Genomic DNA, 27,856 nt, shown 5'->3' on the forward strand with positions numbered 1-27,856 from the left:
CCTGTCGGGCTGTATCACCGCCTGGTACGGCAGCTGCTCCGCTCACAACCTTAAGGCTCTCCAGAGGGTAGTGAGGTCTGCACAACGCATCACCGGGGGCAAACTACCTGCCCTCCAGGACACCTACACCACCCGATGTCACAGGAAGGCCATAAAGATCATCAAGGACAACAACCACCCGAGCCACTGCCTGTTCACCCCGCTATCATCCAGAAGGCGAGGTCAGTACAGGTGCATCAAAGCAGGGACCGAGAGACTGAAAAACAGCTTCTATCTCAAGGCCATCAGACTGTTAAACAGCCACCACTAACATTGAGTGGCTGCTGCCAACACACTGACTCAACTCCAGCCACTTTAATCATGGAAATTGATGTAAAATATATCACTAGCCACTTTAAACAATGCTACTTAATATAATGTTTACACACCCGACATTACTCATCTCATATATATATGTATATACTGTACTCTATATCATCTACTGCATCTTTATGTATCACTAGCCACTTTAACTATGCCACTTTGTTTACATACCCTACATTACTCATCTCATATGTATATACTGTACTCAATACCATCTACTGCATCTTGCCTATGCTGTTCTGTACCATCACTCATTCATATCTTTATGTACATATTCTTTATCCCTTTACACTTGTGTTTATAAGGTAGTAGTTTTGGAATTGTTAAGTTAGATTACTAGTTGGTTATTACTGCATTGTCGGAACTAGAAGCACAAGCATTTCGCTATACTCGCATTAACATCTGCTAACCATGTGTATGTGACAAATACATTTGATTGTATTTGAGATCCTGAACACTCTGGAGCAGGATCTCTCTGTCCTTTGCTCCGTTCATCTTTCCCTCAATTCTTACTAGTCTCCCAGTCCCTGCCGCTGAAAAACACTCCCACAGCATGATGCTGCCACCACCATGCTTCACCGTAGGGATGGTGCAGGGTTCCTCCAGACGTGACACTTGGCATTCAGTCCAAAGTGTTCTATCTTGGTTTCATCAGACCGGACCAATTAAGAATGATGGAGGCCCCTATGTTCTTGGGGACCTTCAATGCTGCAAACATTTTTTGGTACCCTTTCGCAGATCTGTGCCTCAACACAATCCTGTCTCGGAGCTCAACAGACAATTCCTTTGACCTTGTAGCTTGGTTTTTTCTCTGACATGCACTGTCAACTGTGGTACCGTATATAGACAGATGTGCACCTTTCCAAATCATGTCCAATCAATTGAATTTACTACAGGTGGACTCCAATCAAGTTGTAAAAAACATCTCAAGGATGATCAATGGTCTCAGGATGCACCTGAGCTCAATTTCGAGTCTCATAGCAATGGGTCTGAATACTAATTAAGGTATGTTTTTTTGTTTTTTTTAAATTAAATTTGCAAACATTTCTAAAAACCTGTTTTCGCTCTGTCATTATCGGGTGTTGTGTGTAGATAAAACATTTTTTAATCCACTTTAGTATAAGGCTGTAACGTAACAAAATGTGGAAAAAGGGATGGGGTCTGAATACTTTCTGAATGCACTGTACATACTGCACAATACACATTTTCCTATGCATTGTGTCACATTAAAAGAAGGGGTCCATTCTACTCAGGGGGGGTTCCATACTACTTAGGAGCACTCCTAGTTTCCACATTTTTTAATAGGAGAACACAATAGCTCGAACTGCAACCAGGATCCATGCAATTGTCACGCCGAGTCGGATGCACGCTCATGCACAGATAGAGACGATAGCTTCAAATCATTCCAAGCAAACAGTTTAAAGCACACTTACTCAATCTTCCAGAATGAAAATGATACCTAATCGTTTATTTCATTTTCGCGCCTTATAAAAAATAACTTTGATATCACAGGTAGAGAGAGGCTGCAGTAGCATAACGTTGGTGCTGTTGAGCAAATGTTAAATTGTTTAAGCAAGATGTGTTTACAGTCATGACAGAAGAACACAGTACATACAGACACACAGCTTCACAGCAAGATCTAATGATTTAATTTCATTAAAGAGAGATTATAAACATTTTCTTTGTCTTAAAGTTTATATTACAGTGAACTTTGACCCCTATGTAATAAATAAACCTGTAAAAATAGCTGGTAAATTTGTATATTTTTTTATGTGTACCACTAGTAGATCAATAATCCATTGTTATTAACATGGCAAAGCATAACATGCCCATACTGTGCCAGCTCCAAGATTGGAAAAAGACTTCTTTACTGTATATTAGGGAACCTAATTAAATTTTAACAATCAAATTTGATGTTAAACATTTTGTCACGTGCTAGATCAGTAATACATTGTCATTAACAATGCAAAGCATAACATCGCCATATTATGACAGCTACAAGGTAGGAAAAACACTAGTTTATTGTATATTATAAACTGGGTGGTTCTTAAAGGCTGATTGGCTGACAGCCGTGGTATATCAGACCGTACCTATGTCACAGGTATGACAAAACATTTATTTTTACTTCTCTAATCACGATGGTAACCAGTTTATAATAGTAATAAGGCACCTCGGGGGTTTATGGCATATGGTCAATATACCAAGGCTAAGGGCTGTATCTAGGCACTCCACGTTGCGTCGTACGTAGGAACAGCCCTTAGCCGTGGAATTTTGGCCATATACCACACCCCCTCGTGCCTTATAGCTTAATTACAGGAAACTTTGAGGGATTATAATTCAATTTCAACACAATTTAAACATTTTGTCACATGACACCAGTAGATCAATAATAGAGTGATTAACAGGACACACCGTTGCTTCCTTGTGATCTTGGGGAAGAAGATGAGAGGAGGATGTACACCATTGAAGCCAACGAACAGAAGAGGAGCAGAAGAGACTCCAACCTGACTGCTGGAAGACAGAACCAACTCAGTGAGGAAAGGACACACCAATTCTATGTAGCCTCTTGCATGGTGTTCGTTTCCATTCTTGCCTCTTGGAACTGTCCCTAAGATGAACCTCTCCTGTCTCTCCATTTCCCTCTCCCTTACAGGTTTCCTAGGGGAACTATGAGGTGCAGACACAGGAGAGGCATCAGGCAGATGACAGGAGAAAAAAGAGGGAGGGGATGGAAGGGAGGAAAAAGAGAGGTGAAAACACGTGCCCAAACCAGCCCCCTGTACAGCTGATCTGAGGATACACATGTTAGTTATTTTTCTTTTTTTTCTTTGTATAGTGTAGTAGAGCTCTTAAGCTATCTAAAATGGTATCATGTCAGGGGTTAATGACCAGAGCAATGAATGCCAAGTAGCCAACCTTACTAAAGCACAAAATGTTTGGATCACTCTGTACTGGCCTACTACTCACATGGATCCTCTCAGACTCCCTCACCCTTTGCACATCCTCATCTACTTTCCTCACTGCCTCAGCATGAAACTTTCTGCACTGCTTGAACCCTGGCAACCTCAAACTGTCTCTCTCACACCAGACACTTCTGATCCCCAGAAATTGACAGAGCTTTTTCCGCTGAAACCCACTTTTTTGTCACATGCCCTCCTGCACACTTCTCACATCTCAGAAGATTCTTCCTACACACTGCTGCAACATGACCATAAAGTTTGACAACTAAAACACTGTAGGTGGTTCGGAAAACAAAAGCTCTCAACTGATAACTTATATATTCTAACATTACTTTATCGTCTAAACACTGAAAAAAAGTACAGACAGGGTCACTTCAGTCTTTCGCTCTTTACCGGTTCTGCATCACACCAAATGGCAAGCCCCGTTTACACTGAAGAAAAGGGATGATATTGGTTGGCATCATAGCTCAAAGTGTGTGGTTAAATTATAAAGCTATGCGTGCTGGTCTTTGAAATATGGTACTGCTAGTGGTGGGGAAAGTACCCAATTGTTGTTCTTGAGTAAAAGTAAAGATAACTGAATAGAAAATGACTCAAGTAAAAGTGAAAGTCACGTAATAATTTTACATTCCAGACTGCACAATTTTCTTGTTTTAAAATGTATGGATAGCCAGGGACACACTCCAACACTCAGACGTAATTGACAAACAAAGCATTCATGAGTCCGCCAGATCAGAGGCAAAGAGACACTGAGTTTAAAGCTTGGCCTTGAAATACATACACAGGTACACCTCCAATTAACTCATGATGTCAATTAGCCTATCAGAAGCTTCTAAAGCCATGACATCATTTTCTGGAATTTTCCAAGCTGTTTAAAGGCACAGTCAACTTAGTGTATGTAAACATCTGGCCCACTGGAATTGTGACACAGTGAAATAATCTGTCTGTCAACAATTGTTGGAAAAATGACTTGTGTCATGCACAAAGTAAATGTCCTAACCGACTTGCCAAAACTATAGTTTGTTAACAAGAAATGTGTGGATTGGTTTAAAAACGAGTTTTAATGACTCCAACCTAAGTGTACGTAATCTTCTGACTTCAACTGTATCTTTGACTGAATTGTTTAAAAGGGGCGTGTTTATCTGCCAGGGGAATAAATATGGAGGTTACATTTTCTAGAGCCAACTCAGGGTAAGGAATACAGGAGATAGTGGCTAAATCAGAATAGAGCATGTCATGTAAAAACCCTGCAGGAGAAAAGCTCTTGGTGTGGTGTATTCATGCATGTCAATTAAAACTGTAACCTAAACGCATTATTACCTCCAACTTGATCCAATTCACATTTCCCATTGCCCACCCTGACATACCAAGCTGGAATGGGCCCTGCATCTCAACCAATAGCCAATGTAGGCTAAATATCCCAATCAAGGCTACAGCAACTTCCAGGGAGGGTCAGGCTCCTTGGGCTTGGCAGGGGCCTGTCTGGTTTGGGTGTCCTCGGCAGAATGCTGTTGCGGTAACCAAATAATTTTGCACGCCCAATTTTTCAGTTTTTGATTTGTTAAAAAAGTTTTAAATATCCAATAAATGTCGTTCCACTTCATGATTGTGTCCCACTTGTTGTTGATTCTTCACAAAAAAATACAGTTTTATATCTTTATGTTTGAAGCCTGAAATGTGGCAAAAGGTCGCAAAGTTCAAGGGGGCCGAATACTTTCGCAAGGCACTGTAGTGGGAAAAGTGCTCTGTGTGGAAAGTGCTCTGCTATAGATTTGATGGTTTTGATTGGGCAGTTTTTTTCCCTTCCGTTTCCTACCATGCAACTGGCTTATATTGAGCTAAAGTATGTTAGCACATATTGTATACAGAAATACAGTTACAAATCAAACATAATGTATAAACCTATTACAATTGGAGCAGGCCAACCTGCTGGATGTCTGCTGGGTGTGCAGGGTTCTGTTTCAGCCCAGCAATAACACACCTGATTCAACTTATCAAATCTAATGAGTTGATAATCAACAATATTTCTACACAAAGAATGTGGGAAACGGTGGGGGGGCTTAAAGAACAATCATGTCAGATAATTTATTGTTTGGTGATATCATTAAAGACGTCATAATGGAAACATTGCAACTTTAAGAGCTTTCACAATGTATATGTCAGAGTTCAAATCAAAACAAATTGATTTATATAGCCCTTCTTACATCAGCTGATATCTCAAAGTGCTGTACAGAAATCTAGCCTAAAACCCCAAACAGCAAGCAATGCAGGTGTAGAAGCATGGTGACTAGGAAAAACTCCCTAGAAAGGCCAAAACCTAGGAAGAAACCTAGAGAGGAACCAGGCTATAAGGGGTGGCCAGTCCTCTTCTGGCTGTGCCGGGTGGAGATTATAACAGAACATGGCCAAGATGTTCAAATGTTCATAAATGACCAGCATGGTCAAATAATTATAATCACAGTAGTTGTCGAGGGTGCAGCAAGTCAGCTCCCCAGGAGTAAATGTCAGTTGGCATTTCATAGCCGATCATTAGGAGTATCTCTACCGCTCCTGCTGTCTCTAGAGAGTTGAAAACAGCAGGTCTGGGACAGGTAGCACGTCCGGTGAACAGGTCAGGGTTCCATAGCCGCAGGCAGAACAGTTGAAACTGGAGCAGCAGCACGGCCAGGTGCTGCTATTCACACCCTTGAGTCAATACTTCATAGAAGCACCTTTGGCAGTGATTACAGCTGAGAGTCTTTTCTTGGTGAGTCTCAAAGAGCTTTCCACACCTGGATTGTGCAACATTTGCCCATTATTCTTAAAATAAAATCTTCAAGCTCTGTCAAAATGGTTGTTGATCATTGCTAGACAACCGTTTTCAGGTCTTGCCACAGATTTTCAAGTAGATTAAAGTCAAAACTGCAGCTCGGCCACTTAGTAACATTCACTGTCGTCTTGGTAAGCAACTCCAGTGTAGATTTGGCTTTGTGAATTAGGTTATTGTCCTGCTGAAAGGTGAATGAATCTCCCAATGTCTGGTGGAAAGCAGACCGAACCAGGTTTTCCTCTAGGATTTTACTTGTGCTTAGCACCATTCCATTTATTTTTTTATCCTGAAAAACTCCCCAGTCCTTAACAATTAAAAGCATACACATAACATGATGCAGCCACGACTATGCTTGAAAATATGGAGGTTTCAGTAATGTCTTGTATTGGATTTGCCCCTGTCGGGGTAGGTTCCTTGTTCCTTGTCAATCATTTGCTTATTGGTGAAATCAGCAATCAGACAATATCTTTAAGTAAATCAATCAAAAACCTTTATTAATGCAATTGCAGACAGAAGTTGACAACGGGAACATAGCACGCATGTTTCCGAGTAAGTTCTGCAAAATAGGAAAGGGTCCAAGTTGCTTTAATACTCTTACAGTCAACCCCTAGTGATGTAACTGCCTACGTCAACACCTTCTACTCATGAGACCAAGCCCATGCATATACAGTTATACAAACCTGCAGGAGAGACAATAGTTCCAGTGTTTTCTAAGGGCTCAGCAGTAATTTTCCACTCCCCAAGTTGCTTTATAGTGGTATGTCTGACTAGTCTCTTATCTCATTCACTACCCTGCAGGGTTCTGCATCTATGAATCTCTTTTAGTCTTGAGGCGCATTCTCACAGACACCCTGTTTTGACTGCAATAACTCACACATCTCTCAGACTGTTTCTTATAAGAAGCAGAGACTAGAAAAGAACCGTGGAACAATATTAAACCTTATAATGCATATATATTGCTAATCTGTATTCCAAGACCCTATAAATGTAGTGGGGGAGGGGTCTTATAGCCCTCCCCTTCTATTAATTCAACATAAGCATAATCAATTATTATAATACATCAATCATTTGGTGCAGCCCCTATCATGACCCCAAGGTGAACCCCATCATTTCCCCCTTTTGCGACTAATTAGTCTCACAGCTTCAATCATAATATTCTCCTCTGAAATCAAACAGATTAGGCAAATCCCCCAGATCCATTTGATCCCAGGGATGGCCTGCTAAAGGGAGAAACTACTGAGGTTCCTGGAATGCTGGTGAGGTGGGGTGAGTCTGTCTATACTCCCATTCCTCCTGAGAAGAGATAGACAATGGGATTAAGAGAAACCATTCTCGGGGCCCTGCTCTCCCTCCCTCTAGTCGCTCATCAATGGCATCCAGGTTGGGAGATGCTTGCAGTGGGAGAGATGATGCCAGCCAGACCTCTCCGCTACCCGGATTGCAGTTGGTGTTGCCATGGTCACCTGGAAGGGTCCCATCCATCTTGGCTGGTTCTATTTTCTTTTTTCTCCCAGTTTCCTACGGAGATGGTCAGAGCATCTGGATCCTCACCTGTGATAGTGTGAGAGTGGAGAAAACTGACAATAGAAGTTAGTTCTTTCATGTACTCAATGTGATCACACTGTGCCTCAGTTATGTCTATCTGTCGGTCAGTCATAGGTCTCGCACACCTAGTGTGTTCATGGGTCATCTTGTTAACATCTCGTAAGGTGTACACTCAACGCCTTTGTTAAGGCTGCTGTGCATTTTCATGAGGACAAGGTGCAATCCCTCTACCTATGTCATTCCTGTGGAATGGCTGGTGGGCAAGGGATTCTTTCAGAGTCTAATTAGCCCTCTCAGTAACTCCCGTTACTCAGCGAGTGATAGATGGACACAAACTTCTGGTCAACACCCATCATTTTGGCCACTTAGGCAATCATATCTCCTATGAGATGGGTCCCATTGTCTGCAGACAAAACCTCAGGCACTCCGAACCGGAGTATAATTTCCCTGACTAGCAATTTTGCAACTGTTCACACATCGCAGTTGGTGGTGGGAAATGCTTCCATCCACCTGGTGAACCTGTCAATTATCACCAGGCAGTATCTCTTTCTTTCTTTTCGCTCTACCATGTCTATGAAATCCATAGCAAGGTGGACAAATGGTCCTTTTGGAGTGGAGAACTTCCCTGGTTGCAGTGGAGTTCCCTTGTCTATGTTATATAACAAACATGTCGCGCAACGATAAATGAACTGTTTTTTACGTGCGGATTCAAATTTTGACAAAAACCATTGGGCCGAAATCTTCTCCTCCTAAATCGTCTCCTCCATATCCCCCCTTGATGAATTGCGCACTCCATGAGCCAATCAGCAAATAGTAGAGATCATGGTTGATGGTAAACAGGGCATGCCAGACAAAAGATGTAGCCATAAGCCAGACCTAGGACAGAGAGCACACCCTCTCTCCCTCCACACATGGTGATTAAGAATATCAGCCTGCTGCTGTTTCTCAAGATCAGTAGCTTCAGATGACACAAACGACTAAAAATAGAATGCGTGTGTGTGACAACGGGAAGCAGCCAATTTGGCCACCTCATTAGCTATGCTGTTACCAATACTAGCATAATCACTCCTCAACCTTAACAATAGCCAATTTGTGAGGTTTTCACATAGTTTCAATCAACTGTTCAACATAAGGTCTGTTTTTAATTGGTGTGCCTGTGGTATAAGTAAACCCTCCTGCTCTCCAAACCCCACACCAGGACAGACAAACCCCAATAGCATATGCCGAGTCTGAGTAGACAGTAAGGGCCTTCCCTTCCCCTAATTCACCAGCTGTGTTCAGAGCTAATAAATCTGCCTGTTGCGCTGATAAATGTTCTGATAGGGGCTGTATAACCTCAATATCACCTTCCACATCTACTACAGCAAATCCTACATGTTTCTTCCCTGTGCTTTGATCTATGTAAGCAGAACCATCAACGCACAGCACCATGTCAGAGTCAAGCAGAGGTACATCAAACAAGTCTTTGTCCAGTACACATTCCTGAGCTGTCCCAATGTCCCTGTTATTGTTACTGATGATTTGCTCAGGGAAGCCCCAACAACTTGTCCAGGTTTGCCTAAACAGGAACAGTGAGCTCTAGTGTCTATTAGAAATGGTAGGTCATATCCATTATTAACATTAAGAGTAACCATTGGCTCTTCCATCATTGAATTCATACTGGGGACACTGGAGCAGGGGAGTCGGGCGCCTTCATTGTTGATTCTGAGGGAAATAAGAACTGTTGGTGTTCTGATTTCACATTGGCCATGGCTGTCCTCTGTCATTAGCAAAGTTTCCTCTTCCAGGCCCAAAGTTTCCTCTTCCAGGCCCAAAGTTTACTCTGCCCCTGTTGTAACCTCTTCCTCTTTCATTTCCCCCACACTGCGAACTCACATGCCCCAACTGCCCACAGGTCCAGCATTGAGTGTTGTTCCAGTCATGAGGGGCTCTGTCGGGCCCACCCACCTCCCACCTCCTCGCACCTGCAGATCTTCAACTTTCTTTCTCTTCTCGAAATGTATACAACTTATTGTATCTATCTTCTCTCTTTCTTTCTTGCCTTTCTCTCTGGCCTCTGAATAGGTCACCAATGGATGGTAACACTGTACTTTTCTTGAACTTCTTTAGTAGATGTCTTGTTTTGCACGCTTTGTACAAAATAATAAAATGCAGTACTACAGGATATTTCTTAACGTAGCTCTTTATTAGCTAGCTATAACTTGCATGTTCACGTATCTCCAACCATGATCAACTGCCATGACCTAACCATCTGGGTGGTCTTAACCAATCATAGCACAGTATGATACGGTGGTAAAATGCATCAAATTATAATTCAGTATGTTTACACATGAATATTACAGTAGTTAGTTTGTTTTCTACAGGCGGCCATATGTCTAGGGTCTTCCAGTCTGTACCTTTTTGTGGAGTGAGTTGGGGTGTCGAGGGAAATTCCCTCCAGGAACTGTTGTTCTCATGCCTCTTTGTTGCTGCTGTTGTGTCATCCACCTCCCTCATCAGAGTCCCCTTGAGGATAATTGCGGTTGCTTCTCCATTTTCTTCTGTCAGTGGTATGAGAGGGTAGATCTGTGTATAGTCACCCGGGGGTCCTTTGGGTTGATATTCACACGGTGCGGGGAGGTGGGGAGTACTCCTGTTCTGCCTCTGTCCTGACTCATTTCTTTCCCTCCCGCACTCTAATTGTTCTCTCCAGCTTTAGTTTGGTCACGGTAGCCTTGTCCATGAAGATCTGTCCTTCCAGCATCATCATTCCTATCACAGTTTGATACAAGAGGACTTTTCTTCTTCCCCTTCTTTTTGTAAATTTTTCTTGTCTGAATTATCTCCTTGACTAAATCCAACCTAGTCTTGTTGAATGAACCATCCATTGGATATCTATTTTCTCCTGCCATCTCTGTCCCGACATGCCATTTCTTAACCTCATTAGGGTAGGGGGCAGCATTTGGAATTTTGGATGAAAAGCATGCCCAAAGTAAACTGCCTGCTACTCAGGTCCAGAAGCTAGGATATGCATATAATTGGTAGATTTGGATAGAAAACACTGACGTTTCCAAAACTGTTAAAATAATGACTGTGAGTATAACAGAACTGATATGGCAGGCGAAAACATGAGGAAAATCCATCCAGGAAGTGCTATTATTTTGAAATGCCTGTTTTTCCATTGAAAGCCTATCCACCATACAAAGACTTATAACCTAGTTCACAATATATATGGCTTCCACTACATGTGGCCAGTCTTTAGGCATTGTTTCAGGCTTTTACTCTGAAAAATGAGGGAGAAACAGCACTTTCAATGAGAGGACAGTGGAAATTTTGAGACATGAGTCCATCGTGTGACCGGGAGCGCGCCTTTCTTGTTTCTCCTTTTCTATTGACGAAGTTTTTGTCCGGTTGAAATATGATCTATTATTTTTTACAAAAACAACTTGATGATTTATTATAAACATTGTTTGACATGTTTCTATGAACTTTTATGGTACTTTTAAGATTTTTTGTCTGTCTGTTGTGACCGCGCTTTGTTCCAATGGATTACTGAACAAAACTGAGGTTTTTGGACTTAAAGAGGGACATTGTCGAACAAAACAAACTTTTATTTTGTAACATGGAGCCTTCGGAGTGCAACCATATGAAGATCATCAAAAGGTATGTGACCAATTTTATCGCTATTTCTGACTTTTGTTACTCCTCTTCTTGGCTGCTAACTGTTTGTCATGATTTGTCTGCTGGGCGCTGTTCTCAGATAATCGCATGGTTTGCTTTTGCCGTAAAGCCTTTTTGAAATCTGACACAGCGGTTGGATTAACAAGAAATTTATCTTTAAACTGGTGTATAACATTTGTATCTTTTATGTATGTTAATTATGAGAATTTCTGTTTTGTTGAGTTTCACGCTCTGCAATTTCACAAGATGTTGTTTGAGAGTGGATTACTGAACAAAACACGCTAACAAAACAGAGGTTTTTGGATATAAAGAGGGACTTGATTGAACAAAACAAACATGTATTGGGTAACTGGGAGTTTTGTGAGTGTAACCATATGAAGAAGGTAAGTGATTAATTTTCTCGCCATTTCTGAGTTTTGTCTACTTGGCTGGTTACTGTTTGTAATGATTTGTATGCTGGGTGCTGTTCTCAGATAATTGCATGGTTTGCTTTCACCGTAAAGTTTTTTTAAAATCTGACACCGTGGTTGGATTAACAAGAAGTCCATCTTCCATTTTTTAAGAAGTCCATCTTTTTTCCCAATTTCTATAGGGTTACCCTAAAGTGGGTGTAATATGTAGACATATGCCTATATAAATGCTTCTCTATCTCCTTTCAGTATGTGTTAAACAACAGTGGATGATACTGTAATCCGAATTCTACTTCACTTAATCAAGGCTACAGTAAATGGTTCTACTAAACTCAAATATATTTCACCCACGGGCCTCACAGAGACAACCGCATATAATATTAAGAATTAAAGTCTATTTTAAGGGTGCAGCGTAACAGTAATGTTATACACCAGTGCCCCCTTGTGATAGCGTCACAAAGTTATTTTCAATTAAAATCTCTTCAGGACTTCCTTGTAATAATTGTATTGGTATACTAAGGGTTTTCTATACTGTCCTATGGTAAGAAGGTGTCACTAACAAATATGTTCAGCCTTTTATTCAAATGACCTTTTATTACCCCAAAACCCCGCCACAATCCACAGACAAACAAACAAATGAAACATACAACGCACTATTCATAAACAACTCAACATTCACTGGGTAAATTTCACATAGAATTACCTCTACAAAAATAAAAAATAAACCACCCTCCCATAGGTCAAGGTGGCCTGGGTAATTGTCGCTGAATTACCTACAAAATAAAAAATAACTTGTATTCAGTAATGGTCGCTGCATTACTACCCAAAATAAAATAGATGATTATCGCTGAACCACCTCTTCAAAACCAAAATAACTAGTATTGGGTAATTGTCACTGAATTACCTCTACAAAATAAAAAATAGATGAGTATTATCGCTGAACCACCTCTCCAAAATAAAAAAAACTATTATTCAGTAATGGTCTCCGCATTAACACCCAAAATAAAATAGATGATTATTACTGAATCACCTCTCAAAAAATAAAATAACTAGTATTCAGTAATGGTCGCTGCATTACCACCCAAACTAAAAATTAAAGTCATCAATCATTAATTTTATTCATCATATATTGACATCATGCATTTCACCAATAGCCCGTTATGTAATTTCTCTAATCTAGAATTCGACTATGTCATATTCAAAGTGTATGTATATATGTTAGAGTGAGTGAGGTGTCACTTACTTGTTAGAGGGAAACCACACCAGTGAATGCCAATTAATTACAGACTTAGATTAAACAGATGTCTGCTTACCTTGTTTATTTTGGAGCTCCGGCACCATGGTGTAGAATCTCCTCCAACCAATGTTGGGGTAGGTTCCTTGTCAATTATTTGCTTATTGGTGAAATTAGCAATCAGACAATATCTTTAAGTAAATCAATCAAAAACCTTTATTAATGCAATTGCAGACAGAAGTTGACAACGGGAACATAGCACGCATGTTTCCGAGTAAGTTCTGCAAAATAGGAAAGGGTCCAAGTTGCTTTAATACTCTTACAGTCAACCCCTAGTGATGTAACTGCCTACCTCAACACCTTCTACTCATGAGACCAAGCCCATGCATATACAGTTATACAAACCTGCAGGAGAGACAAACCTGCAGGAGAGACAATAGTTCCAGTGTTTTCTAAGGGCTCAGCAGTAATTTTCCACTCCCCATAGTGGTATGTCTGACTAGTCTCTTATCTCATTCACTACCCTGCAGCGTTCTGCGTCTATGAATCTCTTTTAGTCTTGAGGCGCTTTCTCACAGACACCCTGTTTTGACTGCAATAACTCACACATCTCTCAGACAGCTTCTTATAAGAAGCAGAGACTAGAAAAGAACTGTGGAACAATATTAAACCTTATAATGCATATTATTGCTAATCTGTATTCCAAGACCCTACAAGTGTAGTGAAGGAGGGGTCTTATAGCCCTCCCCTTCTATTAATACAACATAAGCATAATCAATTATTATAATACATCAATCATTTGGTGCAGCCCCTATCATGACCCCAAGGTGAACCCCATCACCCCAAACATAACACTTTGTATTCAGCAGTAGCGTAAAGTACTTAATAAGTAGAAATAGTTTGAAGTACTACTTAAGCAGTTTTTGGGGGTATTTGTACTTTACTATTTATATTTTTGACAACTTTTACTTTTTACTTCACTACATTCGTAAAGAAAATAATGTACTTTTGACTCCCTACATTTTCCTTGACACCCAAAAGTAATCGTTATATTTTAAATGATGAGCAGGACATGAAGATGGTCCAATTCACACACTTATCAAGATAATACATGGTCATCCCTACTGCCTCTGATCTGGCGGACTCACTGAACGCAAATGCATCGTTTATAAATCATGTTGGAGTGTGCCCCTGGCTATTCGTACATTTTCAAAATCAGGGAAATTGTGCTGTCTGCTTTGCTTAATATAAGGAATATAAGGAATATTATAAGGAATGATTTACACATTTACTTTTGATAGTTAAGTATATTTAGAACCAAATAATTTTACTCAAGTGGTATTTTACTTGAGTAACTTTCTATTAAGGTATCTTTAGTTTATTCAAGTATAACAATTGGATACTTTTTCCACCACTGGTATTCAGGACAAAAAGTTCATTGCTTTGCCACATTTCTTGCAGTATTACTTTAGTGCCTTGTTGCAAACATGATGCATGTTTTGGAATATGTTTATTCTGTACAGGCTTCCTTCTTTTCACTCTGTCAATTAGGTTAGTATTGTGAAGTAACTACAATGTTGTTGTGTCAGTGTTCTCCTATCACAGCCATTAAACTCTGTAACCGTTTTAAAGTCACCATTGGCCTCATGGTGAAATTCCTGAGTGGTTTCCTTCCTCTCCAGCAACTGAGTTAGGAAGGCCATCTGTATCTTTGTTGTGACTAGATGTATTGATACACAATCCAAAGTGTAATGAAAGGGATATTCAATGTCTGCTTTTTTCATTTTTACCCATCTACCAATAGGGGCCCTTCTTTGTGAGGCATTGAAAAACCTCCCTGGTCTTTGTGGTTTAATCTGTGTCTGAAATTCACTGCTTGACTAAGGTAGTCATTCACAAATCAAGTTAAACACTATTATTGCACACAGAGTCTATGCAACTTATTATGTGACTTGTTAAGCACATTTGTACTTCTGAATTTATTTAATCTTGCCATAACAAAGGGTTTGAATACTTTTTGACTCAAGACATTTCAGCTTTTCATTTGTAAAACTTTTGAAGAACATCATTCCACTTTGACATTACGGAGTATTGTGTAGGCGAGTGACAAAAAATATAAATTAAATACATCTTAAATTCAGGCTGTAACACAATATTGTATTACATGCCTTATATTTCACACAATGTATGGCCCTTGCACTTCAACGATTGACCCACAAGTACTGTTTACTGGCTGCATCTATGTCATCTTGCTGCGTCTACCTGTAATGCAGGGTTTGATCTAAACGTCAGAAGCTATCAAGTGGAATGGTTACTTTCTATGTTATAGTGGAATGTTTTTTCTGCTGGTGCATCTTGAGGTATCTCCTCTCCGAGAACCTCTTCCCACACTGAGTACAGGCGAATGGCCTTTCTCCCGTGTGGACCTTGAGGTGCATCTTCAGCTGGTGCTGGCGGGAGAATCTCTTCTCACATTGGGGGCAGCTGTAGGATTTCTCCCCCGTGTGGACTCTCTGGTGCCTGTTCAGGCTGGACGATTGTGAAAAACTGGCCTGGCACAGGTGGCAGCCGAATGGTTTCTCCCCCGTGTGCACCCTCTGGTGGATCACCTGTTTGCAGAAACTGAAGGCTTTCCCACAGAACGAACATGGGAAGAGCTTCTCTTTGCCACCGGATCTAATGAGCGCATCACTACTACTGTCATTTGTCAAGGGGCTTGTGTAGCCATTTAGTGTTGAAGCACTGGCATTGTCTGAGGTCTGGTTTAACATTAGGAGAGTGTGAGGAGGACGAAGGGCAGGGAGGGTCTGTGTTGTCGCAGATTCCATGTTCCAGTTGATAGATCCTATAGAAGGTATGCTGAAGGCAGCACCTGTTAGGAGGTCAACCTGAGGCGCCATCAGTCTCTCTGAATCACAACTATAGGAGCAGGACGGAGCATCGTTTGCAGAGTCTGTTTCTGTTCTCTCCTGCCGCATATGGATACCTACCAGTCCCCGTGGACCAAATCTACACCTCGCACTGTTGTCAAGTTCGGTTGTTGTTTTGTGTTCGACTGTCTGTTTATGGTTGTGGATAACAGTGTTGTTCCCCAGCCCAGAGTTGAGGATGCTGTCCCATCCACTGACCTCCACTATGTCGCTTCTGGTCCTGGCCTGCTCAGTGACATTGTCCCCTGGGCTCTTGGCTGCACCAGTCTGGGTCTGGGAATCCAAAATTGTTGTCCAGTCTCCTCTGTTAGCCTCCAGCCAACCACCTGCAGGAAGAGGTTAAGAAATAGACTTTAAAAACATGGCAGAGAACTCTACATATGGAGTTTTTTTTGTTCATACATTATAATGTCTGTTTTTACACGTAAACATAAGTTCTATTGATTTAATTTCATGAATGAAGAAATTATAGAAGAAAAGAAAATAGCCAGGCGCATCACAATTCCCAATGAAGATCTATTACTGTATGTAGGCAGGTAGCCTAGCGGTTAAGAGCTTTGGGCCAGTAAACAAAGGTTGCTGGTTCGAATACCCGAGCCGTCAAGTTGAAAAATCTGTTGATGTGCCCTTGAGCAAGGTACTTAACCCTAATTGCTCTGGTTAAGAGTGTCTGCTAAATGACTAAAATGTAAATATGCATGTCTCCCTTACCTTGCTCCCCAATCTTTAGTGCACTCAGCAGATCAATGCTCTCTGGTCTGTCCTCTATTGTCTCCTCTTTGACTAGCAACAGATCAGGCTTCCCATCTTCCATGTCTACTGACTGTAAGAGATACAGAGTGAGAGGATGCTGGATCAAGAAATCTGATATCAGAACCCTGCTATGGAGCATCTTCTGATTGGGATATTGAGGGATTGATTGAGAGATTGCTATGAGTATTATGCAAACATATTGGTTGATTTGATTACTTGACACTCTCCAATGATTTGATATTTCAAAGGCATGGTCTCACACTTAAAGGGCAACTCCACCACTTTTCAACCTCACTTTCATTATCTCCAGCACAATATCAGTGTCAACATACACTAAAAGTATGAAGACGCCTGCTCGTAGAACATCTCTTTCCAAAATCATGGGTATTAATATGGAGTTGGTCCCCCCTTTGCTGCGATAACAGCCTCTGCCCTTCTGGGAAGGCTTTCCACTAGCTGTTAGAACATTGCTGTGGGGACTTGCTTCCATTCAGCGACAAGAGCATTAGTGAGGTTGGGCACTGATGTTGGGCGATTAGGCCTGGCTCGCAGTCGGCGTTACAATTCATCCCAAAGGTGTTAGATGAGGTTGAGATCAGGGCTCTGTGCAGGCCTGTCAAGATCTTCCACGTCGATCCCGACAAACCACTTCTGTCTGGACCTCACTTTGTGTATGGGGGCATTGTCATGCTGAAACAAGAAAAGGCCTTCCCCAAACTGTTTTCACAAAGGTGGAAGCACAGAATCTTCTGGAATGTCATTGTCAAATCAAATTTGATTTGTGACATGCGCCGAATACAAAGGGTACACCTTACAGTAAAATGCTTACTTACAAGCCCTTAACCAACAATGCAGTTTTAAGGAAATACCTAAAAAACAAAAGTAAGAGATTAGAACAACAAATAATTAGAGCAGCAGTAAATAACAATAGCGGGGATATATACAGGGGGGTACCGGTACAGAGTCAATGTGCGGGGGCACCGGTGTCGAGGTAATTGAGGTAATATGTACATGTAGATAGAGTTATTTAAGTGACTATGCATAGATAATTACAGAGAGTTACAGCAGTGTAGAAGATACCATTTTTCGAGCCTTCCTTTGACACTGCCTGCTATAGAGGTCCTGGAAGGCAAGAAGCTTGGCCCCGGTGATGTACTGGGCCATACGCACTACCCTCTGTAGTGCCTTGCGGTCAGAGGCCGAGCAGTTGCCATACCAGGCAGTGATGCAACCCGTCAGGATGCTCTCGATGGTGCAGCTGTAAAACCTTTTGAGGATCTGAGGACCCATGTAAAATCTTTTCAGTCTCCTGAAGGGGAATAGGTTTTGTTGTGCCCTCTTCACGACTGTCTTGTGTGCTTGGACCATGTTAGTTTGTTGGTGTGGACGCCAAGGAACTTGAAGCTCTCAACCTGCTCCACTACAGCCCTGTCAATGAGAATGGGGGCATGCTTGGTCCTCCTTTTCCTGTAGTCCACAATCATCTCCTTTGTCTTGATCACGTTGGGGAAGGTTGTTGTCCTTGCACCACACTGTCAGGTCTCTGACCTCCTCCCTATAGGCTGTCTCATCGTTGTTGGTGATCAGGCCTACCACTGTTGTGTCATCAGCAAACTTAATGATGGTGCTGGAGTCGTGCCTGGCGTGCAGTCACGAGTGAACAGGGAGTACAGGAGGGGATAGAGCATGCACCCCTTAGGGGCCCCCCCCATAGAAACGTTCTTGTTTTCGCATATGTAGACACTGATTTGGTGCTGGAAATGATGATTATGAGATTGAAAAGTGACAGAATGGACCTTTAAAATGACATGAACCAAGACCGGGGCCGTATCCACAATAAGTTTCAGAGTAGGAGTACTGATCTAGGATCTTTCCAATAACAATGCATTCGGAAAGTATTCAAACCCCTCGACTTTTTCCACATTTTGCTACGTTACAGCCAACTCTTTGGCCTCTTTGATTGAACTCTTTGGTGTCACGTTTGGAGGAAACCTGGCACCATCTCAACAGCGAAGCATGGTGTTGGCAGCATCATGCTGTGGGTATGTTTTTCAGAGGCAGGGATTGGGAGACTAGTCAGGATCAAGGGAAAGATGAACGACGCAAAGTACAGAGAGATTCTTGATGAAAACCTGCTCCAGAGCGCTAAGGACCTCAGACTGGGGCGAAGGTTCACCTTCCAAAAGGACAACGACCCTTTCAGGAGACATGAAAACAGCTGTGCAGCGACGCTCTCCATCCAACCTGGCAAAGCTTGAGAGAATCTTCAGAGAAGAATGGGAGAAACTCCCCAAATACAGGTGTGCCAAACTTGTAGCATCATACCCAAGAAGACTAGAGGCTGTAATCGCTGCCAAAGGTGCTTCATGTACTGAGTAAATGGTTTGAATACTTATGTAAATGTGATATTCCAGCACTGAATTTTTAATACATTTGCAAAAATGTCTAAAAGCTTGATTTACTTTGTCATTATGGGGTATTGTCTGTAGATTGATTTGTAGTAACATCTCAAGGACGATCAATGGAAACACGATGCACCTGAGCTCAATTTCTCATAGCAAAGGATCTGAATACTTACGTAAATAAGGTATTATTATTATTGTTTAGCATTTTTAATTTGCAAACATTTCTAAAAACCTGTTTTCACTTTGTCATTATGGGGTATTATGTGCCGATTGATGAGGAAAACAATACTGTATCAATTTTAGCTACATAGGCAGCAGAGTGGGCAGCAGAGTGGGCAGCAGAGTGGGCAGCAGAGTGGGCAGCAGCTACGTAAAAGAAAATCCAGCACATGCACAGAAATCTCTATCAATACCCACGGCAAGTTGGGTTCCAGATAATCGGGAATAGTGTCTATTTTTGTTTTTGTAATTTTACCCCCCTTTTCGTGATATCCAATTGGTAGTTACGATCTTGTCTCATCGCTGCAACTCCCCAACGGGCTCGGGAGAGGCGAAGGTCGAGTCATGCTTCCTCGAACCCCAGGCTGTAGTGACGCCTCAACACTGCGATGCAATGCCTTAGACAGCTGTTCCACTCTGGAGGCCCCATAACAGGCTTTTAAAATGTAATATTGGTGGACAATTTCAACTTAAAAAAAACGTTTTTTAAAAAGGCACTCATTTCGTGGAACAACCCAGTTCACAGAGGGCTCACCTCAGTGAGATTGTGTGTGGTCCTGTACAGCTCAGCTGGTTCCTCTTTGGGTTCAGGAGGAGTTGTCTGGTTGTCCTCCATGACCATGGTCTCCTTAGGGTTCCCCAGGTCCTCCTCCTTCACCAGCAGCACATCTGGACCCTCCTCCTTCTCCTTGAAGAGAGGTGATACAGATTACACTCCTTCAGGTACATACAAACACAGATAATAAAACACACTTTCAGCATGGAGTTATCCAACCCCACTACGTTTGAGTCCTATACTGTAGTTGCAGAATGACTTCATTGTTTTTAAACCCATCATGGTGGACATAAGTATGTTGTGGGTAAATAGAAGTCAGATATGACCTGACTAAACTACTTTAACATGTACAGTAGGCGTTTGTTAGTGTCTGGGTATGTGTAGGTATTAGGCCTGTCAAACGATAACAATAATCAAGTTAATGGCATTAGTAAATCGTATTAGTCAACATTTTTAAATGTGCTCAAATTTGTCCCCAAAGAAAGATGTTTCCATTAAAAAAGTAGTGCATTGAGGTACAGGCATACGATGCTTTGATCGCAAGGGAAGGAAACACAAACTGATCTACATCAGAATCTTTTAATAGCATTTTCACCATAAACAACACAAAAGTCACTAACATAGCTACAGCTTGTAATGCTCCCGATGTTTATGTAGGCCTACTCCCCCTTATCAATGTTCTTGAAGTGTAACACTTGTACACAGTACAGACACACTCTCTCTTTCTCTTACACACACCATTTTAAGTACTGTTAAAGCATTCTAGGTAAAAATAACTTGTCTCTTTGGATACAAAGAACAAAGAGCTTTTAAACTGATGAAAGCATTATAACCATCTGTACTGTTCCGATACCTTTACTCACATAGCCCTACGCAGTCTCCCTCCCACTCTCACAATATTGACTATGATATTGTTGACTGCTTTATGGGGAAAGAGGAGGAACGGCATCTCACCGGACTAGTGCACATGACAATAAAAATGTGAAACACCCAACCTCTCTCTCACACATACACACAATCATACACACCCCACTCTTGCATATGCAGCCTAACTTTGATATTTTTGAGGAGCCTATTCCTTTTCAGTTCTTCCTGTGCCATCCAAATGTGCATAGCCTAGTCAGTGGTCAAGTTATCAGGTTGCTAGGTAACATGACTAGCTAGCTAACCAATGGTGTTTGTTGTCAAATCAAAAACAGCAGCTTGTGAGTAGTTTAAAACCAATCCGCGTCTGAAAGAAAAAACATAGCTCCAGTACTATTGGGTATAACTCTCCCATGATTTTGGCTAGAGGCACGCAGTCTTCAGCTATGCAAACGTGCAAGCATTGACTGTAGCTGTGTTCCCTGTTGTGTTCTGCATTTAAAAGCGCCGGTGCGGAAACACAAAAAAAGTTCCATGTGGTGAAGATATGGAATAGCAATTAACGGCAATTAAAAAAATGTACAGAAATAAACATGTCACACGTTAAACGATGGCCCTAGTAGAAATATTTAGTAAGTGTATATTGGTTATAAAGCACTGCTGTGTGTATGCAGAATAGGTTGAGATCATATGTGATGAATATTAAAGAGAATCTCAATAAAAGTCCCATTTCGTGTTTATTAAACATAAGCACGTTTTAAATACACCATATGAAAACCACATATACACATGTCCCAACTAAATATCAGCATTAACTTGTTGAACTGCATTTCTTTTCTAATTAAAAGTGTCTTGGGAAAATATTCAGTAGGTGAATGGAAGTAATCCAGGCATTTGTAAACATATATCCTACACAGTACAAACATAATATGTAACAGACTTTAGGCTTATATATCACACAATGTCTGGATGCAAAATTCTACCCAGGAATATTCAACACTGAAGTCTGTTACTCGTTATTCCAAATGCACCTGTGGATCTTTACTGGTGATAACAATGACAATGTATAAATTTGTCTTTAATGCAGGGTTTGATCTAAACGTCAGAAGCTATCACATGAAATGGTTTCTTTCGATGTTATAGATTGGAATGATTTTTCTGCTGGTGTATTCTGAGGTAGCTCCTCTCTGAGAACCTCTTCCCGCAGTGCATACAGGCAAACAGCGTTTCTCCTGTGTGGATCTTCAGGTGCATCTTCAGCTGGTGCTGACGAGAGAACCTCTTCTCACACTGGGGGCAGCTGTAAGGTTTCTCCCCTGTGTGGACGCTCTGATGCCTCTTCAGGTCACCAGCCTCGGCGAAGCGCATGTGACACTGTGTACAGCTGAAGGGTTTCACCCCTGTGTGGACCCTCTGGTGCCTCTTCAGGTTGCCAGCCTGGGCAAAGCGCATGTGACACTGTGTACAGCTGTAGGGTTTCACTCCGGTGTGGATCCTCTGGTGGATCTCCACATTATGGGGGCAGCTGAAGCCTTTTTTACAGAACATGCAGAGGAACCGTTTCTCTTTACTATTGCACGATGTAGAGTCCCCTCTCTGAGCCTGGGCTCTTGCCCTGTCATTTGAGTTCAATACCTGATCAAAATGGACGCGGCCGTGTGAATCAGAAGACTCCACCGACGTGGACACTGGGTCGCAATCTCTGAACGCACGTAAAGGGGAGTGGGTCACAACATTTCGATTCGTCTCCAAGCTTTCCCTGTAATCTAAGAAGTCACTGGTGTTGTCCAGCGAGAGTACTTCTCTTAAGTGAGTCTCATCTGCATTCCATGTCTGAGGAGAGTTGCGTTCAACTTTCACATTAACCTCATCTACGACAAGACCTTCCCCTTTCTTATCTAGGTACCTTTCAGAGTATACACTACTACTGTACTGGTTCCAGTTCCCTCTCATTGGATTAGTTTGTGTATCTAAGCCCACAGGCATGTCACCAGATATCATCTGTGTCTCTGTAGCGTATGAACAGGACGGATCATTGTGAGTCTGTAATGCATCACCTGAGTCCCGATTGGATAAAACTGTCCTTGGGTTAGCGTAAAGTAAATACTCTGAGTGGGGAGCAGGAGGACAGCCCAGTTGCCCCAGCCTCGTTAAAGTCTCGGTGTCTGTCTCTGACTCTGACTTGAGTGCGGCGTTTGGTGTTCCACTGACCTCCGTGATGCTGTGTCGGGTCCTGGGCTGTGCTGGGGCAGTGGTGGGGTCATCCGTAGCTACAGGGGGCGCTCCAGCCGCTCCAGTCTGGATGTCTGTGCTGTGTCGTGGGTCCTCCTCTCCTTCAGACTGCTCCAGCTTGACCACAGGACCTGCAGCCTCTGCAGACTGACAAAGAGAGGAGGATATTGGATAACAATGTCATAGGGAAGTCTCACAAGCTTCCCTATAGCAGATAAATGAGGATGTACATGTAAGCAAATTAATAGCTGAGGGGAGCCTTTCTGAAATAAATTGGCAACATTTGATGTACTGTAATTTTGATGTAATACTATTACACTAACCTCTATCATGATAATGTGCTGGGTTGAGGTTCCACTCCCCTCATCATCAGTGATTGGTTGGTCATCTCTCCATGTATTGTGTCCCACTGGCTTAACAAAGCTTCTGTAGCCTCCAGTGCGATGTCCTTCAGCTAAGTGAGTGATTGGGCGAAAAGAGGTGGATAGGTTAGGTACTGCTCAACTGTATATTGTACACCAAGGTAACAACTCATAACTTCTTGAAATACTATTTATTGATGGTGTATTATGTTCCATGTGTTACATTGTTTTCATCGCGTAAATAACAGGAAATGCAGTAAATTAATAATCTGGTTAGAATGAGTGTTTTTGCGTAAAAATAGCTAAGTAATCAAGGAAATTATTGCATACTATCCAAAAACTGACCAAGACTAAATTCTGGGTAACACATCTGAACAGATGTCCAGAGGGGAACGGTGCGACAGGCCGCGCATCCTCGGCCTTCTGCAAAATGTACCTCTTGCCATTCCTCTGTATCGGTCGAGGATCTTGACACTACTGGGACGACTGGCGAGGACGCGTTCTGGCATTGTCCTCTCTGCGCGCTCCCGTGCCACCTTTAGTTCCAGTAGTTTCCTCCGTAATGTCCTGTTTTCTTTCTGGCTTTGGGTTATTTCCAAACGAAACACTGCATAGTCATCGTCTACGAGTTTACAGATTTCTGCAACGGCTGCATTCGCTAGCACCTCCATGATGGAGGCTATTTGAGTGTGAAACACCATACAGTTAGCCATTGTTTGCGAACGTTAGTAGCTAGCGTTACCAATATACCTTCTATCAACTAAGTCGTCTCCAACACGAATTATACTCTATATTGGGTGAGAATGTGATGCTGTGCAGTTATGACTACTCATATTTTGAAATCCAGGGTGTTAATGAACGTCTAAGAAATTGTTCATGGTCATTGTGGTTCACTTCCGTTTACTTCTTCATCTTAGGTGGGGTTTAACTGCGGTTGGCATCCAATATTGACGGTGCATTACCGCCACCAACTGTACAGGGGTGAAAAAAGGAAACTGCATACGGTGAGAGGGAGATACTTTTTGATATTATCTCTCTCTCCTTCAGTTCTTCAAACCACTCTGCCGCATCCACAATAATGCCCATCTTCCTTGACTTTCCCTCCACATTAGCTGTGCCATCATCACTGACATTAAAAACACAAAGTCCACCTTCTTTACATACAGCATATCTGGATCCTGCTGGTGGGAGGCCTGCATTCTACTTTTTCTACCCGTTCTACTGCCTCCGCATAGGAGACAGACTGAATTTCCTGATTTTGTCTCTCCATCTCTTTCACCCTATATGGGCATTCCAAGGATGTCGCCTCATGTTCTCTACCACAGTTACAATACTTTATTCCTCTGTAATTCTCTTCTGCTATACAGTCTCCATCAAAGTGGTTTCCCCCACACGTCCCACATCTCGGCTCATTCCGTCTGCAGACACTTTCTGCATGTCCAAACATTTTACATCTGTTACACTGCAAAGGCCTGGATATAAAGGCTCTGACAGGATAATACACATATCCCAGCTGCACTCGGGTTGGGAGGGACTCCACATAAAAAAAAACACAAGGAGAGACGAACTCTTCTCCTTCTTGCCATGAACCACACCATTCATCCAGCGTACATCAACCACTCCAGGAATTTACTTTAGCATATTAATATCAACTTATTATGCAACTCCAGAAATGACTCCTTTAATAAGTGACCTGCTCTGATTTGACTTTACCCAATGCTTTCTCCACCACTTTAGATATCTTCAATGGGTTTACCGACTTGGGTGTACATAGTTCCAGAAAACATACTTCTACCAAGATACGATGGGGAATTATCAACCCTAGCCTTTTCCTTTCCCACATCAATTTAGCTTATTTTTCCATTTGTTTGGACAAATGCCCAGTCGAATCCCTCACCCTTGGGCTAACCGCTACTCTTGTCACTGCCTTAGCATAGGACACTTTCTTCCCCACTCAAACTCTGGAAATCTCAACCTGTCTCTCTCTCACAGGGCAAATCGGATCCCCAGCTGCATGGGCGCCCACACACAGTGCTTTCTCTATCCCAACTTTACACTCACTCTGACTATCCATTTGAGAAAAAAGTATATTTGTATATATTACAAGTATACTGAAGTATACTTAAATATGCTACAAATTCACATAATATACTACAAATACGAGATGTACTTTTTTAGTATATCTAGTACTATCTTTACTATCATTACACTTAACACACATTTTAAATGCATTGTTTTTCTAAGTATACTACCGTAGTGGAGCAGGTTGAGAGCTTCAAGTTCCTTGGTGTCCACATCACCAGCAAACTAACATGGTCAACGCACACCAAGATAGTCATGAAGAGGGCACAACAAAACCTATTCCCCCTCAGGAGACTGAAAAGATTTGGCATGGGTCCTCAGATCCTCAAAAGGTTTTACAGCTGCACCATCGAGAGCATCCTGACGGGTTGCATCACTGCCTGGTATGGCAACTGCTCGGCCTCCGACCGCAAGGCAGAGGGTACCGAGTACAACCCAGTACATCACAGAGGCTAAGCTTCCTTACATCCAGGACCTTTATACCAGGCGGTGTCAGAGGAGATTAATAACTCTATCTACATGCACATATTACCTAATTTACCTCGACACCGGTGCCCCGCACATTGACTCTGTACCAGTACCCCCTGTATATAGCCCCGCTATTGATATTTACTACTAATTATTTGTTATTCTTATCTCTTACTTTTTGGGGGGTATTTTCTTAAAACTGAATGGTTGGTTAATGGCTTGTAAGTAAGCATTTCACACTGTAAGGTCTACCTAAGCCTGTTGCATTCGGCACACGTGACAAATAACATTTGATTTGAAAGAGCAGGTGTTCCTAATGTTTTGTATACTCAGTGTATATGGATCTTTCTAAAAAGAAGGGTACCAAGTCATTAATAAACTTTTGCAATTTTTTCCATGTGAATACATTATGATTTAAAAATGATATAAAAGGGGGAATATAGATACATTCAATTGAATTCATGAGTTGAACCAAACTTATGTTTAAACCCTTTTCCATGCTTGGGAGTCTTCACAGTTTTGGCAAAAATCATGTGACATAAAACACCACCTTTCTTTCCTTACATTTATGATACAGTTGTTTGTTGTTATATCATATACTAAGGATTTACCAATTGAATTACACATTGACATTGATTCTGTGAAATTCGTGGATATTGTTGTCAGACTTTTTTTTATGGAGATCTTGGATTGTGTACTGTAACCTCATAACATTTCGTATCTCTCTCTATGTTATGGTGTGGAAACAGTTTTCATGGGCAACAGTTTTCATGTGATTGCAAAATCCAATGCTTTAAACAGAAAGAGTAACTTTAATATGATTACTAAAACTAAAATTGATACTGAAATTAACGGGGTTCTTTAATATAATTACATATAATAGTTGTTTGAAGTGCGTTTGGTGATGAGCTGTATTCAAAATATATTTGTTTTGCTATTTATCTAATATACTAAGAATATACCTAAGTACAAAAAAAATCACAGACATACTTCTATATAGTTAAATATATTGATATATTCAACAAGAATAAAATCCTGCTTGGGTACATTTCTCACATTTTGGGATCTCCCTCCTACATACTGCACCAAATCCTTGGCACCTACAGCACAGTAGGGTTTCAGAACATAGGCTCTCAGAGAATAGCAAATACACTGCTCAAGAAAATAAAGGGAACACTAAAATAACACATCCTAGATCTGAATGAATGAAATTTTCTTATAAAATACTTTTTTCTTTACATAGTTGAATGTTCTGACAACAAAATCACACAAAAATTATCAATGGAAATCAAATTTATCAACCCATGGAGGTCTGGATTTGGAGTCACACTCAAAATTAAAGTGGAAAACCACACTACAGGCTGATCCAACTTTGATGTAATGTCCTTAAAACAAGTCAAAATGAGGCTCAGTAGTGTGTGTGGCCTCCACGTGCCTGTATGACCTCCCTACAACGCCTGGGCATGCTCCTGATGAGGTGGCGGATGGTCTCCTGAGGGATCTCCTCCCAGACCTGGACTAAAGCATCCGCCAACTCCTGGACAGTCTGTGGTGCAATGTGGCATTGGTGGATGGAGCAAGACATGATGTCCCAGATGTGCTCAATTGGATTCAGGTCTGGGGAACGGGCGGGCCAGTCCATAGCATCAATGCCTTCCTCTTGCAGGAACTGCTGACACACTCCAGCCACATGAGGTCTAGCATTGTCTTGCATTAGGAGGAACCCAGGGCCAACCGCACCAGCATATGGTCTCACAAGGGGTCTGAGGATCTCATCTCGGTACCTAATGGCAGTCAGGCTACCTCTGGCAAGCACATGGAGGGCTGTGCAGCCCCCCAAAGAAATGCCACCCCACACCATGACTGACCCACCGCCAAACCGGTCATGCTGGAGGATGTTGCAGGCAGCAGAACGTTCTCCACGGCGTCTCCAGACTCTCATCTGGAGACTCTCATCTCTCCAGACTCTCGTCTGTCACATGTGCTCAGTGTGAACCTGCTTTA

The 27,856-nt window shown here is 41.8% G+C and overlaps 1 protein-coding gene across 1 annotated transcript; it reads right to left on the reverse strand.

Moving 5' to 3' along the window:
- Positions 1-12,321: 12,321 nt before the first annotated feature.
- On the reverse strand, positions 12,322-24,211 carry LOC139374779 (uncharacterized). Its single transcript, XM_071115915.1, has 6 exons — positions 23,739-24,211; positions 23,264-23,394; positions 22,920-23,087; positions 19,824-19,976; positions 16,623-16,734; positions 12,322-16,237 (listed from the first exon to the last, which is right to left on the reverse strand). Exons 1-6 carry the CDS (start codon positions 24,013-24,015, stop codon positions 15,300-15,302), a joined length of 1,779 nt encoding a protein of 592 aa, XP_070972016.1. The 5' UTR covers positions 24,016-24,211; the 3' UTR covers positions 12,322-15,299.
- Between the last annotated feature and the right edge of the window lie 3,645 nt (positions 24,212-27,856).

The sequence above is a fragment of the Oncorhynchus clarkii genome, chromosome 19, assembly GCF_045791955.1.
Source record: "Oncorhynchus clarkii lewisi isolate Uvic-CL-2024 chromosome 19, UVic_Ocla_1.0, whole genome shotgun sequence".
Taxonomy (NCBI): Eukaryota; Metazoa; Chordata; class Actinopteri; order Salmoniformes; family Salmonidae; genus Oncorhynchus; species Oncorhynchus clarkii.